The 13,106-nt window shown below is 54.7% G+C and overlaps 4 protein-coding genes across 4 annotated transcripts; 2 read left to right on the forward strand and 2 right to left on the reverse strand.

Annotated features, from left to right (window-relative positions):
• Positions 1–1,324: 1,324 nt before the first annotated feature.
• GUITHDRAFT_108731 (hypothetical protein) lies at positions 1,325–4,430 on the forward strand (the record flags this gene model as incomplete). The annotated part of the gene is made up of 8 exons (XM_005832390.1): positions 1,325–2,026; positions 2,066–2,126; positions 2,173–2,337; positions 2,380–2,483; positions 2,527–2,581; positions 2,632–2,730; positions 2,838–4,315; positions 4,365–4,430. The coding sequence occupies 8 exons, from the start codon at positions 1,325–1,327 to the stop codon at positions 4,428–4,430; spliced, it is 2,730 nt and encodes a 909-aa protein (XP_005832447.1).
• A 44-nt stretch (positions 4,431–4,474) lies between these two features.
• GUITHDRAFT_108732 (hypothetical protein) lies at positions 4,475–8,064 on the reverse strand (the record flags this gene model as incomplete). Its single annotated transcript, XM_005832391.1, has 23 exons — positions 4,475–4,594; positions 4,641–4,711; positions 4,836–4,896; positions 5,007–5,078; positions 5,381–5,405; positions 5,456–5,502; positions 5,687–5,759; positions 5,815–5,863; positions 6,152–6,186; positions 6,240–6,275; positions 6,323–6,381; positions 6,432–6,500; positions 6,626–6,672; positions 6,831–6,879; positions 6,926–6,992; positions 7,053–7,102; positions 7,149–7,220; positions 7,295–7,394; positions 7,442–7,492; positions 7,542–7,622; positions 7,670–7,716; positions 7,760–7,858; positions 7,942–8,064. 23 exons carry the CDS (start codon positions 8,062–8,064, stop codon positions 4,475–4,477), a joined length of 1,503 nt encoding a protein of 500 aa, XP_005832448.1.
• Positions 8,065–8,738: 674 nt separating this feature from the next.
• GUITHDRAFT_108733 (hypothetical protein) lies at positions 8,739–10,374 on the forward strand (the record flags this gene model as incomplete). The annotated part of the gene is made up of 13 exons (XM_005832392.1): positions 8,739–8,803; positions 8,847–8,934; positions 8,982–9,074; positions 9,118–9,228; positions 9,273–9,368; positions 9,413–9,501; positions 9,549–9,717; positions 9,765–9,838; positions 9,885–9,958; positions 10,008–10,066; positions 10,108–10,210; positions 10,254–10,297; positions 10,345–10,374. 13 exons carry the CDS (start codon positions 8,739–8,741, stop codon positions 10,372–10,374), a joined length of 1,095 nt encoding a protein of 364 aa, XP_005832449.1.
• A 58-nt stretch (positions 10,375–10,432) lies between these two features.
• Positions 10,433–10,859, reverse strand: GUITHDRAFT_152725 (hypothetical protein; the record flags this gene model as incomplete). The annotated part of the gene is made up of 1 exon (XM_005832393.1): positions 10,433–10,859. A coding segment is annotated over exon 1 (181 nt), but the record flags the coding sequence as incomplete, so codon positions are not given.
• Positions 10,860–13,106: the final 2,247 nt, after the last annotated feature.

A 13,106-nucleotide genomic window follows, 5' to 3' on the forward strand; every position in this document is an offset into this window, starting at 1 on the left:
CAGCTCGCCACGGACATGAACTCGGCCTTCGGCACTACAGCTGGGCAGGTGAGAGAGAGCGCAGAGGCCCCGCCTGCGCGTGCGATGATGTGCGGGGGGATGACGAGAGGCTGGCAGGCGAAGATGGGGACGTCGACGGCAGGAGCAGGCGGCACTTCCATCGACGTGAGCATCACCACCGCCAACAAAGATCAGGTAACTTCGCTAGACCCGTAAGCGCTGCTCTGATGACGTCACGGCTAGGGTACTGCGGTAGAGAACAACATCAAAAAGTACAAGGCAAGGCGGAGCGGAAGCGTAAGTCAAGGACTGTGTCTCTGACCGAAGGCGCTGACGGATGGCTGGTAGTCCCTTAGCCTGGCCACCACGAGCACAAACCTTCCCTCCGACGCCAAGATCGACCCGTCAAAGGGTTTCAGCGTCACGGTCTCGTCCTACGTCAAGGCCTCCTCGGCTGCCTCGCGATCTCTTGCGTGGTCGGTGCTGTCGGTGGTTGTGCTGAACGTGTTGGTGAGACCTGCGATGCTGGGGCTTGCGAGAACCTGACGATCAAGGGCTGCTGCAGGTCGTGGGGAGGATGGGTGCTCATTGGTGAGGGATAGGATCCTACTGTGAGGATCCGGACTCGTGGAGTGCTCTTTTGGACAAGAGAAGTGGTAGCCATGAGGCATGAAGAGATCGCAGTCGGATGACCGCGTGAAGCTGATGCTTGACGGAGCCTATGTTGCTGACCGTACTCAATGACAACGTAGTCATTAGTCACTTGCCACAACACAACACTTACAAAGCTACCTAGAAGAATACTTGATAACATTATACATGATCACGGATCTTTTACACGTTATCCTGGCCCGCGCACAGACCGACGGTGCTGCTCGATGAGAGCGTGTTGCCGACTGACCATCTCATTGAAACTAGCACTGAGTGTCTTCAAGGTCGTTTCGCAGGCCACTGGCCTGCAATACTTGATTAAGAGTAAAAACAAACCTTCCAGTCAACAATCAAGGATATTTGAAAACTTGACCAAGGAGATTCCTCAATGGCTGAAGATGATGTTCTCCAGTCGCTGGTGCGGTTATGGCAGCGGACGGCCTCCCCCTCCTCCCCCTCCTCCCTCCCTCCCCCCTCGTCCTCCTGCCTGCCCTGCGCTCCCGCAAGTCAGCTTCCTCAGCCCTCCAGTCACTCCTATCAAGCTGCGTTCCTGTCCTCCTGCGCAAGCCTTCCTCATGCGGCGAGGGTAGCCAAGATGAAAGCTACTCAAGAAGACTTGCTGCGAATGCTGCTGCTGGCCTGCCGGGAAAGGATCGACGGCCTTTGCTCATCCATGAGGATGAGCGAGGAGGAGAAGACGTCACATCCGGAGTTACTGAGCAGCGAGGTGTCTGAAGGGCTGCTGCTGAAGCTGGAGGATCTCGAAGCAAGGCTGACGAGGGACATGGAGAGCATGAGATCACTTCTTGCAGGAGTGGCTGAGTACGAGAACCTTCTCCGAGAGCGGGCGATGCTGGAAACAACCTTCACCGACTCCTCCAGGCTGCTGGATCGCACTTCGAACTCGTACACTCTTCGGCGATCGGAGGAGCGGTACAAGGCTCTGGTGCTCAAGATCATACCTGAGAGAAGGAAGGAGCTGCTAGAAGCGATAGAGGAGTGGGAGAGGAGCAACGGGAAGGCGTTCTTGACGTGGGGACGAAGGTACCTGGACAGCCCAGATGAAGTGATACCAGCGGACGAGGAAGGTGTACGGGGACGAGGAGCAGAGCAGTCTCAGGTGAAAGAGAGGATAGTCCGCATCCAGCACAATCGTGACAGAGGCCAAGAGCACATCTCCCAAGTGTCACAGTCTATCTCCTTCGTCTCTGCTGCAGAGCCTTCTATAGAGCCAGACGCTTCTCCAGGTCAACCGCTAGTCTCCTCTCTGCACAGTAGCTCAAGTGCTTGTAGCTCGGCGGTCGAAGAAGCAAGAGCGTGCTTCAAGCCTGCTGATGGACCGGGTGGAAGCCCTGGAGACCTGGGCAAGAGAGCGGTGCGACAGGGGTGGTGTTCTTGACTGCGTGGACGTCAGGTCCTGAAGCAGCAAGGAGAGATATCAGCGATGCAGGACCAGGAGAGGCTGATGAGACAAGGTCCGTGATGAGGCTGCTGATTTCTGTGCTAACCCCTCCTCGCAAGAGCTGGGAGAGTCGGACTCCAAGAGCAGAGACGCGGCTATCCACAAGCTGACAGTGAGGATGAGAAGAATGGAAGGTGGAGTTTCGGGGCGTCCTCCTGCCCCTGACATCAGCGCAGACATGATGAAGAGATGTCAAGTCGGACAAGACTCGCCCAAGGCAGAGGGTCACACCAATGGTGGGTCTGGCGCTTGCTGACATGCTGCAGAGAAATCCAAGAGCATGCCTGCGGATGCGTTGGTGCTGAAGAAGGATCATAGCAAACTCCAAGAATCGCTCAAGCTTGCCCAAGAAAAGATTGTGACGTTGGAGGTTCGGGTCGGGCGCTCGCACCGCCTTGTGACAAGCCGAGCAGGCCAAGCAAGGGAAGCTGATAGAGCAGCTGGCGGAGCTCTCGCTCAAGCTGCAAGGTGAGTCAGGAGGGAGAGACTCGATGGGATGAGCTGAGGATGAGGTGCAGACAAGAAGTTCGTCCAGCCGTCAGACCTCAAGTCTGCCTTTCAGAGCTTGTTCCAAGGCTTCACCAACGTCCTCGACCCCTCTCAGCCAAAACGAGCCGGTTCCCCAGCTTTCTCCTTCTCCTGCTCTGCTCCTGCCCTTGTTTACCTCCTGCTCTGCTCCTGCTCATCCTCCTTCTCGCCTTGTTGGACCCTCAAGTCTCTCTAGGTAACTCGGGTGAGGAGAAGAAGGTTCGCTTCGCCTACATCGGCGAGCACTTCGCTCACTCGCTACTGAGCGGCTTCAGCGCCATCGAGAAAGTGGAGAAGAAGCATCTTGAGCTCCTGGTCGAGCTGGAGGAGCAGCGGGAGAGGCACCAGCAGGAGAGGATCGAAATTTCCCGCAAGCTTGCGGACGTCCTGTCGAGATGCGACAACTGCGACACCGTGGCAGAAGAAGTTAAACTCGACCTGCAGGAGGTCGCTGCTCGCGCAGAGGAAGGGAGGGAGGCAGCTCGGAGCGTGTGCTGTCTGAGCGACGAAGTGATTTCCTGCCAGCAAGGCTTGGACGAACTCCGCTCGCGCACTGTCATGCTGGAAGAGAGGAGCGGGCAATCTGAGGGGAGCAAGTCAGCACAGAGACAGGGAGATGTTAAGCAGGAAGGAGGTACAAGAGAGTGCGGAGAAGAAGATGGGGAGGAGGGGAGGAGCGCGTTGGAGGATCTTTCCTCGCGCGTGTCTCTCCTTGAAGCTTCTCTGGCTGCCTCTGCTCCCTCTCCCTCTCCCTCTATATCCGCTGAGGCCATCAACGCGCTCAGTGAGGAGCTAACAGAGAGGATGGAGGAGTCTGCGGCGCGACGAGACAGCAGCCTGATGAAGACGCTGGAGGAGGCGATGCTCTCCTGCGTGTCGCGCGACGACGTGCGAGAGAGTCTGCTGCTGTATGCCAGCAAGAAGGACCTCAAGGCGAGCGAGAGCAGGACCTGGGAGCGCATCGCCAAGGTCGAGGAGGAGGGAGCGCAGACTTCTGCGATGATCAAGCTGGCGAGGAAGGAGCTGGAGGGGATGAAGAGTAGCTTCCTCCTCTCCTCGCAGGAGCTCGCGGCAAAGCTCTCGAGCCACGAAGAAGACTGTGCCGAGGCGGTAGACGCGCTGTCAGGCAGCATTGCACAAGTCTCGTCCGAGCTCTTCAAGTTTGCAGCAAGTCAGTCGGAGCTGTTTGTTCGACGCGACGAGCTCGCCAGCATTCGAACCTTGACGAGCAAGGCGGAGAGTGAAGACAACAGAAGCAGCGAGCTAGAGGAGGAGCGGGAGGGGGAAGAGACACAGCAGCATTCGAGGGAAGAGGAGGCAAAGAAGGATCAGGAGGGGAAAGGAGAGGGAAAGAGAGAGCAAACAGATGTCAAGAAGAGGGAAGAGAAATGCAGAGAAGGGCTGAAAGGGAGCGACGAGGATCAAAGAGGAGAAGAGGAGCTCGAGCACGAGGAGCATGAGCAGCAGCAAACGAGGAAGCAGCACCACGAACAGAACGAGGATACCATGCATGACAGAGAGGACGGGGACACGAGAAGTCAGAAGCTTGAGGCAGCGAAGGAGAGGGGGGAGGAGGAGCACAGGGCTAGAGAGGTCACGAGAGAGGGGAGGGAGGAGGGGTCGCGTGAGAGCGCCATGGAAGCATCTCAAGCGTCGCTGGGCATGAAGAAGAAGGTGCGGCTTGGCGCGCTCTGCTCTGCTTGCTGCTGATAGGTGGACGCAGTCGCTCAAGCTCAGGCACGAGGAGCGGCTGAGGATGAGAACGATGAACAAGCTGCTGGGAAGGTGAAGATGGAGGAGGAGGCGGACGGAAAGTTTGTGTGATTTTGTACATCATCGTATGAACACTTCGTAATGAAACAGAGCCAAGGACGTCGCCACCATCCCCAGCAGCACCCCCAGTGTCGTGCCCACCACAACCTCTAGCCAGACCCACGTGCCCTCACCCGCCCCCTGCTGGCCCGTCAAGAGGAGCAGGAGGAGGAGGCACGTCGCTTACCTGCTGAGAGGTAGGAACTAGCCTTGTCCCGTTGGTCTGCATCCACTCCAGCCCGTTGTGCAGATTCATCCCTGCCGCACTCTCATCTCCTGCTCTCCTCCTCCTTCACCGCCACCCTTCCCCCTCCTTCTCTTCTCCCCCCTGCTCTCACTCGCCCCCTCTCGCTGCCCCCACAGCCTCCTCGTCAAGACGAACCGAAGACAGCAGACACGAAGACTCCCGCGCTCAACCACGCCAGGGCCATCTGGAAGGCAACCTGCAAAGACGTGACCTTCCATCTCATTCGCCCCCTCCACGTCCTTCTCCGTCCTCCCCTCCTCTCCTCTCCTCTCCTCACCCTCTCCCCGCTCCCTCCTCCCCCCTCACCTCCGCGCGCAGAAGTTTGTTTTGCGAGTAGCTCAGTTTCAGCTGAACCAGCATCTTGCTGTCATGGATTTCCTGCTTGAGGTGAGCCCAACGAAAGATGGGAAGGGGGGACAGGGGAGCTGGGAGGGACAGGCAGCAAGTGGATGGATAGAAGGGAGGAAGGGAGCGGAAGAAGAGTGAGGTTAGGAGCAGAGATGGAGCGGCATAGAAGGGAGGGAGACGGGTAGAAGGCGAGGAATGAGAGCGGGGAGATAGGGGAGGGGAAAAGGAGAAGAGGAGGAGAGGAGAGGGGGAGAGGAGAGGGGGAGAGGGGGAGAGGGGGAGAGGAGAGGAGGAGAGGGGGAGAGGGGGAGACTGAGGGAGACGGGAGGAACCTTGAGGATCTTTCTCAAGTTGAATCTTCAGATATCCACACGTCAGCAGTGGCTCGTCAACCGTCTCCTCCAAACCTCAAGTTGAGAAGCTCGACCATGTAGCCGTCCAGTCGACCCTCCACCTTGAGGCCAGTCAGAGGCCGATCCCCATCCTCCCTCCTCCCGCCTGCTCCCTCCTGTTCCCTGCTATTTCTCCCTCCTTCTTGCTCCTCTTGCCCTCCCATCCTGTCCAATTTCCCCTTCCCCCCCCCCTCCTCCTTCCTCTTTTTCCTCACTCCCTCCTGCTGCTCCCTCCTTCACGTTCACCTGCATCTTCTTGTACATGAAGTCGCCCTCCTGTGGCTCCGGTCTCTCGGGTTCTTCTTCTCCACCGGCAGCCCTGCAGATCCTCACTTCCTCCTCTCAATTTCTCCCTCCAGCTCCCACTCCCTTACCCTGAATCATGCACGGATTCCAACGCAGCATACACTCCGTCAACCTTCTCTGTTCGTTAGATTCCGATTCCACTTCTCCATCCACGTCCCCCCTCCCCCTTCCCCGTAAATGTCTCTCTCCCTCCCTCTCCCTCTCTCCCTCCCTCGCCCTCTCCCTCTGTTCCTCCTCGGGGCGCCTCGTCTCCACCTGCCGCAGCATATCCTCGAGCTGCACCTGCATTAGCGTTCGACAAGAGACTCGCTCGCTCTCACCCGCGAGCGGAGGCAGTAGAGCCGATGGAGCTGGGGCAGAGAGTGAGCGGCGGCTAGAGGACAGGAGAGCTCACGTCCTGACTACCGATCCTCTTTTTCATGGACAGTTGGATCATGGCACTGAGAGTGAACGGGGATCAGCGGAGGAGGCTTGTTTCCTAGGGGGCTGGTACCTGCTGTAGATATGGAGTTGGATCTGGTCGATGTAGCTACAAGGCAGTGAGAGGCGAAGCTGGAAGGACGAGGAGGCGTCAACCTCTGTAGGACGGTGTCAACCAGTGCGTCCATGACAACCAGCTGGAAGTCCTGCTGGGACTGTCCAACATCATCAGGACGGTGGAGAGGAGACGCCGTTTGCCCTTTACCTCCTCCTTCCTCCTCAAGATTTCACTGCGGAGCTGCTGCAGCAAACCCTCGTCGCCTTCGGGAACAACCTGCTCGGAAGTTAATTTCTCTGGCACTTTCCTCTCCCTTCCCCGCTTCTTCTCCCCTCCCCTCAGCCTCCTCCTTCCCTTCCCTCTCTCTCTCTCGCCCCTCGTCCTACATCACGTTCACTCACCACATAGGCAGCTCGCTCCATGATTACTGCGCGGAGAGGGTCCAGACCTGCTCAAATCACACGATCAGACAAGGAGAGAGGGTCGAGAGAAGAAGGAGGAGGAAGTAGAGGAGGAGGAAGGAGAGAAGCAGAGAAGAGAAGGGAAGAGAGAAGGACGAAGAGGAGGGGGAGGGAGGAGAGGAGCGCATGAACGAGATCAACGCACCCACTACAATCGCTCCCTCCTTCACAATTACAGCGGCAGTAGAAAGCGTCTGCAGGCCGCAGCATGACAACGAGCTAGCCGGGAGGGAGCAAGACCTGAAGAGGACGGAGGTCTCGCATGCGGAGAAACTGGTCGGACATGCAGGATGACTCGCGGAAGAAGCTGCAGTGAAGCATACATGTCACAAGGCAGAGGAAGAGACGTCCTCATCTTCAGGCTCACTGAGTCGTCTTCTTGCTTCCTCCATGCCATGGCTTCCCTTGCAGGTCCACCTGCCCAGTTCCCCTCACCCTCCCCGCGCATGCCCTCCTGACTCACGTTGGGGAATAGAATCTTCCGCAGGCCCGTCTCAACTTTCATCCCAACAAAGTACTCAGCGAGCAGACCAAACTGCAACGAAATCAGCCCATAAAATTCCCCTGGTACTCCACTTTCCTCCTCCTCCCCCTCCTCCTCTCCCTCACCTGGTTCAGATCTTCCCGCTCGACCATTCGTCCGTCCTGTGAAATCTCGCAGATCTTCATGGGAAGACAGGTGACAAGGTTTGAAATTCCGGGCTTGAGCCTTTACATGGTCCAACTTCAGTGCAAGACCCACTCAACAAGCAATACCGATGAGAGAAGAAAGAATCACAAAGGAAAACATGCGCTGGAACTTGTGGTCTGTGCGAACTTTATCAGGACACCTTGTTTCACAAAAGAGATCCACAACGTGAAAGTGTGCAGCATTGTTCGGAACGGGTTGACAACAAAGGTCTGCATGCTGAATGCTCCCTCCAAGTTATCCGAAGACCTGGAGCCATGATGAGTGCAATGGGCAACCGGAGGATCAACCCTCACGATATGCTCTCTGCATCTTTCTCTATCCTCCGCATCGCATCTGATCCCTGAGATGGTGATCAGGAACACTCGAGCCACTAGCAAAGTCACCCATCGCGCAAGAGCCGGAAAGAGCATCCGTTCTCCTGCTGACCAGCAGCTCGACGAAGAGACTGCTGCTCGGAATACCGAGAATCTCCCCTCATCAACCTGAGAAGAGGTCAGAACAATGTCTCACAGCTCTCATCGTCGACGTCTTCCACCTCCTCCCCTCCTCGATCTCTCGTCCTCACCTGGGAGAGAGCAACCCCATCGCTGCGACGACGTCCTGGACTGTACTCCTCCTGTTGTTCATCCTGACTGTGCAGGAGCGGCCTCCTTAGCTCCATGTTTCCTCGTATGTGACGAGAGTGCATCCTGTTCTACGGGATGTCTCCTCTCGCCCTCTCTTCTCTTCCTCCTGCTTCGTCTTCCTCGTCCTCCTCTTCTTTAATGCCCTCACTGCATTGAAGCCGATCGAAAACCTTTTGGTTTCTACTTTTACTCAATTGAAACTTTTAAAAACACAAGTCAAGTCTGCCTCAGGACTTAAACTATCATAAGATGAAGGCAGTAATACTCCACCCCTTTGTTCGCAACCAGGTTCGCGACACCTGCAGACCCTGGGTCAGCCATCATCCCCCTTGCGAGTCAAGCCGTATCGGAGGGCATGGCATATGGGAGGAGCGAGGAGAAAGAGGGGAGGAGGAGGTAGAGGACGAGGATGACGACGATCACGATGCTTCAACTTGTGCTGCTTGTTGCAGGCTTCGCCTTTGTCATGCCATCGGTGGGTTGCAGGCTTGTTTGTTTCTCAGGGAACCTCCAGTTGAGGGGGGGGGTGTACGGGGCCATCCAGTTCGAGGAGGAAACGAAGGATCCGATCTTCAGCGGGAGGTGGCAGCAGGACGTCAGTGATGAGCCAGACAATGAAGAGCTGAGAGACATCTTTCTTGCGCGGGACCATGTCCCTAGAGAAGGCGATACCCTGGTAAGATCTGATGCGTGAGACGTTTTTAGCTTCTGATGCTGTCCTGTGGCTCATCAGCAAATGTCCTATGTCAGGGAAATATTGAGGAGAGCGAAGATTGAGAGAGGAGAGCTGCCCAATGAAAAGTGTCTTCGAGGATGCACAACTTCAGGGCTAATGCTGATTCAGGTACTTGAATCGAACGGAGGAGGAGCTCAAACAGATTGACGCGGACGAGCTGCTATGGTTCGGGGCTTCGCAAGGCGACGTTGCTCTGGTTGGTGCATGCTAAGATGTGGGATCGAATACTGAAGAAGGTTGCAGGTGCGGCAAGCCATCAGTGAAGGTGCCAACGTGAATTCAATTGACCCGTCCAAAAACAATCAGACTGCGTTGCACTGCGCTTGTGATATGATGGTAAGAAACGAAGATTGAAGAGTCGAGAGCTGAAATGCTTTAGACGGGCTACCTGGATGTTGTGGAGGTTCTTACGGCTCATGGAGCGTCTGTGAATGCTGTGAATTGTTTCAACACAACTCCGTTGCATCAAGCAGCTTTCTGGGCCCACAAGGTGAAGGACTTTGTCTTTGAGGACGCGACATGATCGGCAAGCAGGACGTTGTGGTGAAGCTGCTGGAGCTGGGAGCTGATCCTGTCGCGAAGAATGATGCTGAGATGACTCCCCTGCTCAATGCCGACGCTGAGTGGAAGGTGAGACTGCGGCACGTGAAGAGGGTGGGAGTGACGACGACTAGGTCAACTCCCGTCCGCTACCCATTAGAGAGGTTGCTGACGAGAGGAAGCATACCTTCGAGGATCCCAACAAAGGTGGATGGGGCCAGCGGTGCGTGAGCAACCAGAATGAGTCGGGAAGCTGACAAGGCCTGTCAGGTTGAGAACCCCGGCACATCGCAAGGAGGTGCTGGATATTCTGCACGCAGCAGCTGGCAACAGGAGCTACGGGAGAGGAGCAGATCCTCTTCTAGGAGGACTCAAGTTCCCTGATGTTTGGGACGAGTGGAACGAGGAGGCAGAGATTGTGAACCCCTTGTCTCGCAAGGTAACTCTCGTTGAGACCTCTATGTGACTGATTTGAACCTCTCGTAGCGAAAGGTTCCCGGGTCGATTCCTCCTCCTCGCAACTTCCTCACGCCGGCCCAAACAAAGATAAAGTGGAACTGGTGCAGTAGTGGCGAGTGGGAGGCTGAGAGCTGATGAGAAGGTCAGGACGTTGGAGGAAGTGATTGACGAGGCGATCGACAAGCAATGGGAGGAAGACAAGCACTTGATGGAGGCGTACGGTAGCCCGACATGTCTCCTCCTTGCTTTTTTGCTGAGTGCCTTACCAAGGGATCAATCCGAACGAGGAAGAGACGAGTGAGAGCAAGTTATTCTCCGACGAATTAAAGGTTCTACCTGCAACGGCGAGGGAGGGAGTGATTACCTGCAGGACAAGAACTCCGATGGGTCGTCAGCCGACACCGACAAGATCATGGAGGAGTTTCACAAGCCCGAGCTGGACATGTTCGGCAACGAGATGGAGGACGAGATAGGTGAGGGAGCGGACGATTGAAAGTCCACTTATAGCACGTGCAGCGGGTTCGATTGGTCCCGGTTCCAACCGAGTCCTCATCGATGATGTGAATCGCTCCTGCTCTTTCTCACCCGCTGCTGACGCACTTGAAAGGATGGGCAGGACGACGCAGGCTTGCAGTGAAGGAGAAGGTCAGCATCGAGGAGTGCAAGAGGAGAGAACAAGATCAAAACAAAATGGTGCCCTTGCTTGAAGTTCTATTGACTGTGGACGACTTCCACTTCTTCTCCTTCTCCCACCCCCCGTTGCCTCTCACCCGACGAGATGCGATCAATCACGCAATTCTTGCAGCTGATGATCCACTGAAAGAATATCTTGTTCAACTTCTTGTACGCCAGCAGGTCTTCATAGATCTTGACGAGCTTCGAGGAGTTCAATCTTGCTCCCCGCCCGCTGTCACAAACCCTCCGAGGAGTGAAGGAAGACACAGACAGTCTACATCTGTTCGTTTCCTGACCAAGAAGGAAGATGTACCTGGTCTTGAAGAAAATTTCCTCCTTTGTTCTCATCGCTTCTTCCCTCAGCGCTTGCAACTCAAGCTGGAATTCACTCATCGACTTGCCTACCTGCTTCAGCACCCGTTCGTCTCTTCGTCGCTTTGCATCCTCCTGCAAGGCTTGGAAAGAATTTGTCATGGTAGCTCTCAGACGCGCCAACAAGAATTGTCGTAATCGCCTTCGTTTCCGCTTGTTCGCTGTCACGCGTTGAGACCAGATATGATGATAGATGTCTATAAGTTGACGATTCTTTATCGTCACACACACATTAGCGACTTGAAGCAGTCGACGGGCCTGCCTTGACATGTCTTCAGACTGCTCACGACGCCAGCTGTCCTTGAGCTGCACACAATCACAAGACATTTGATGCAGAGCTCTGGTGAGACAAACGCAACGAGCTCGAGCCGATATGAGGGAATGCTGTTGGCGGGTCAGAAAGAATGAACCCTGAGTGACTTGATGATGAATGCTCTTGATCTGCAGCGACAACTCCCGCATCGCAAGGTTTTCTTTTGCATCCTGCACCCATTGGAGCCAAAAGACGAATGGTAGAGCACACATCTTTTGCTTCCTCAACGTCTTGAGCTTGTTTTCTGCTGAACTCAAGAGCAAAGACTGCTCGGCGATCGACTTCCAACCGTGCAAGACTCTTCTTCTTCTTCTCTTGACATCACCTGCGACTAACATCCTTGCGATGTAGCTCGTCCTACGGGAGTGCTTGGCCGCTACTGACCAAGCAAAGCAGGCACGAGTCAGTGACTTGTAACGAGCAGCAGCGTCAAGTCTCAGGTACGTCGACGTCAGTCTCATCTTCATTCGAATTTTGCGATTCCAGTGCTTCAAGTGTTTGATGCAAAGTGACATCTCGCGCTTTTCTGACGTGGCGTCTTGAGCGTGCTTCAGGTGGATCGACTTGCATTTCCTCAGCCACCACATGTGCATCACTCGTCTCGAGGTGTTGAGCCCCACCCTCAAATTGATATGAGCCAGCCTCATTTCTTCTATCCAACGTCGCTGCGAGGAGAATATCCAGCTCAAGAAAAGTCCCTTGAGGACCCTAGCCGATCTCCTCCCTCGAGCGACGTTCAACTTTTTGCCCTGATGAATCGTTCGCATCCATACGCTGAAGACTCTATTTGCCACTCTTCTTCGATGCTTGTGCTGAAATCGGAATACCACACTCAGATTTCGAGTCAGACGATGGACTATAAGCTGCCAGCAACGAAAACTGGAAAGAAGCTGCTTGATTTCTTGCTTTTTTTGGACATAATTCAATTCATTCCTCCTGAACGTTTGCTCTGCCCAAAGCAGTAGAAGTTCTCGCTTTGTGAATAATCTATACTTCGCCACTTTGACGAGGAGATTGCGATCTCGAATCGACCTGACTGATCTCTTCCATTTCAAGGTTGTTTGCCACATTGAAAACATCAAGATTAGATTGCAACGTTGCATTCTCCTCAGCAGCAGCAAACAGAGAGAGTCATTGCTGTCCAGCTTTCTTTCAACGTCTGCCCTTGCCTTGATAAGCCATTCTTGGCAGAGCTGAGAACCCTTCACGACTTGAAAGCTTCTCATCGCCGTCTCGGCCTTGAGCTCCCACGTTCTTTGATGGCAGCGAAGAAGAATCGCGTCCAGCAGGTCAAGACGGTGAAAAAAGACATCAAGGAATCGATCGTGATGTCGGCTGCTCACTCCAATGTCGGCGATAAGACTTTGAAGCTCTTGCTCCACCTGCAGGAACTCCTCTCTTGAGCTTGTCTGCGCCTGCTGGATGCTGGACTTGTAGTGCTCGAAAGCATCCTGCTGACTTTGCATGTCTGCCTCCAAGCAGACTATTCTCTTCTGGTACGAGCTGAGTTCATCGAAGTATTCTTTCGCACATTCCTCCCATTTCTTTTTGATGTTCTCATTTTCAATCTTGATTTTGCCTAGTTCATTCTTGCATTCAAACTGATCTCTTCTTGCTCTTTCCATCTCTCTCATCGCATGCAATATTCTCGTCTTCACCTTGCGATCTCGGATCGATTTTACAGTCACCAAGTCTTTCTGAAGTTGCAACATCTCCTCTCCCAACTCATGTACTGCATGTCTTATTGCGATGTTTGCCTTCTCGACCTCATACAAAATCTGTGGCCACACCTTGAACTTGTGTATCTCTTGAAGCAGCTGCGAGATCAGCTCAACTGATCTGCTCTTGAGCCTCTTCAAGTTGGAGCTCATCCCTTGATCCCTCACATGCTGCTCCATCAACACGTTGGTGAACTTTGTGACACAGTTGTCGACGTAGAAGATGATCTCGTTGTTCTCACTCACAATCGCATTCTCCTTGATGTCCGCAAAGCATTCAAACAGCTCGAT

This window comes from Guillardia theta (genome assembly GCF_000315625.1).
Source record: "Guillardia theta CCMP2712 unplaced genomic scaffold GUITHscaffold_35, whole genome shotgun sequence".
Lineage (NCBI taxonomy): Eukaryota > Cryptophyceae > Pyrenomonadales > Geminigeraceae > Guillardia > Guillardia theta.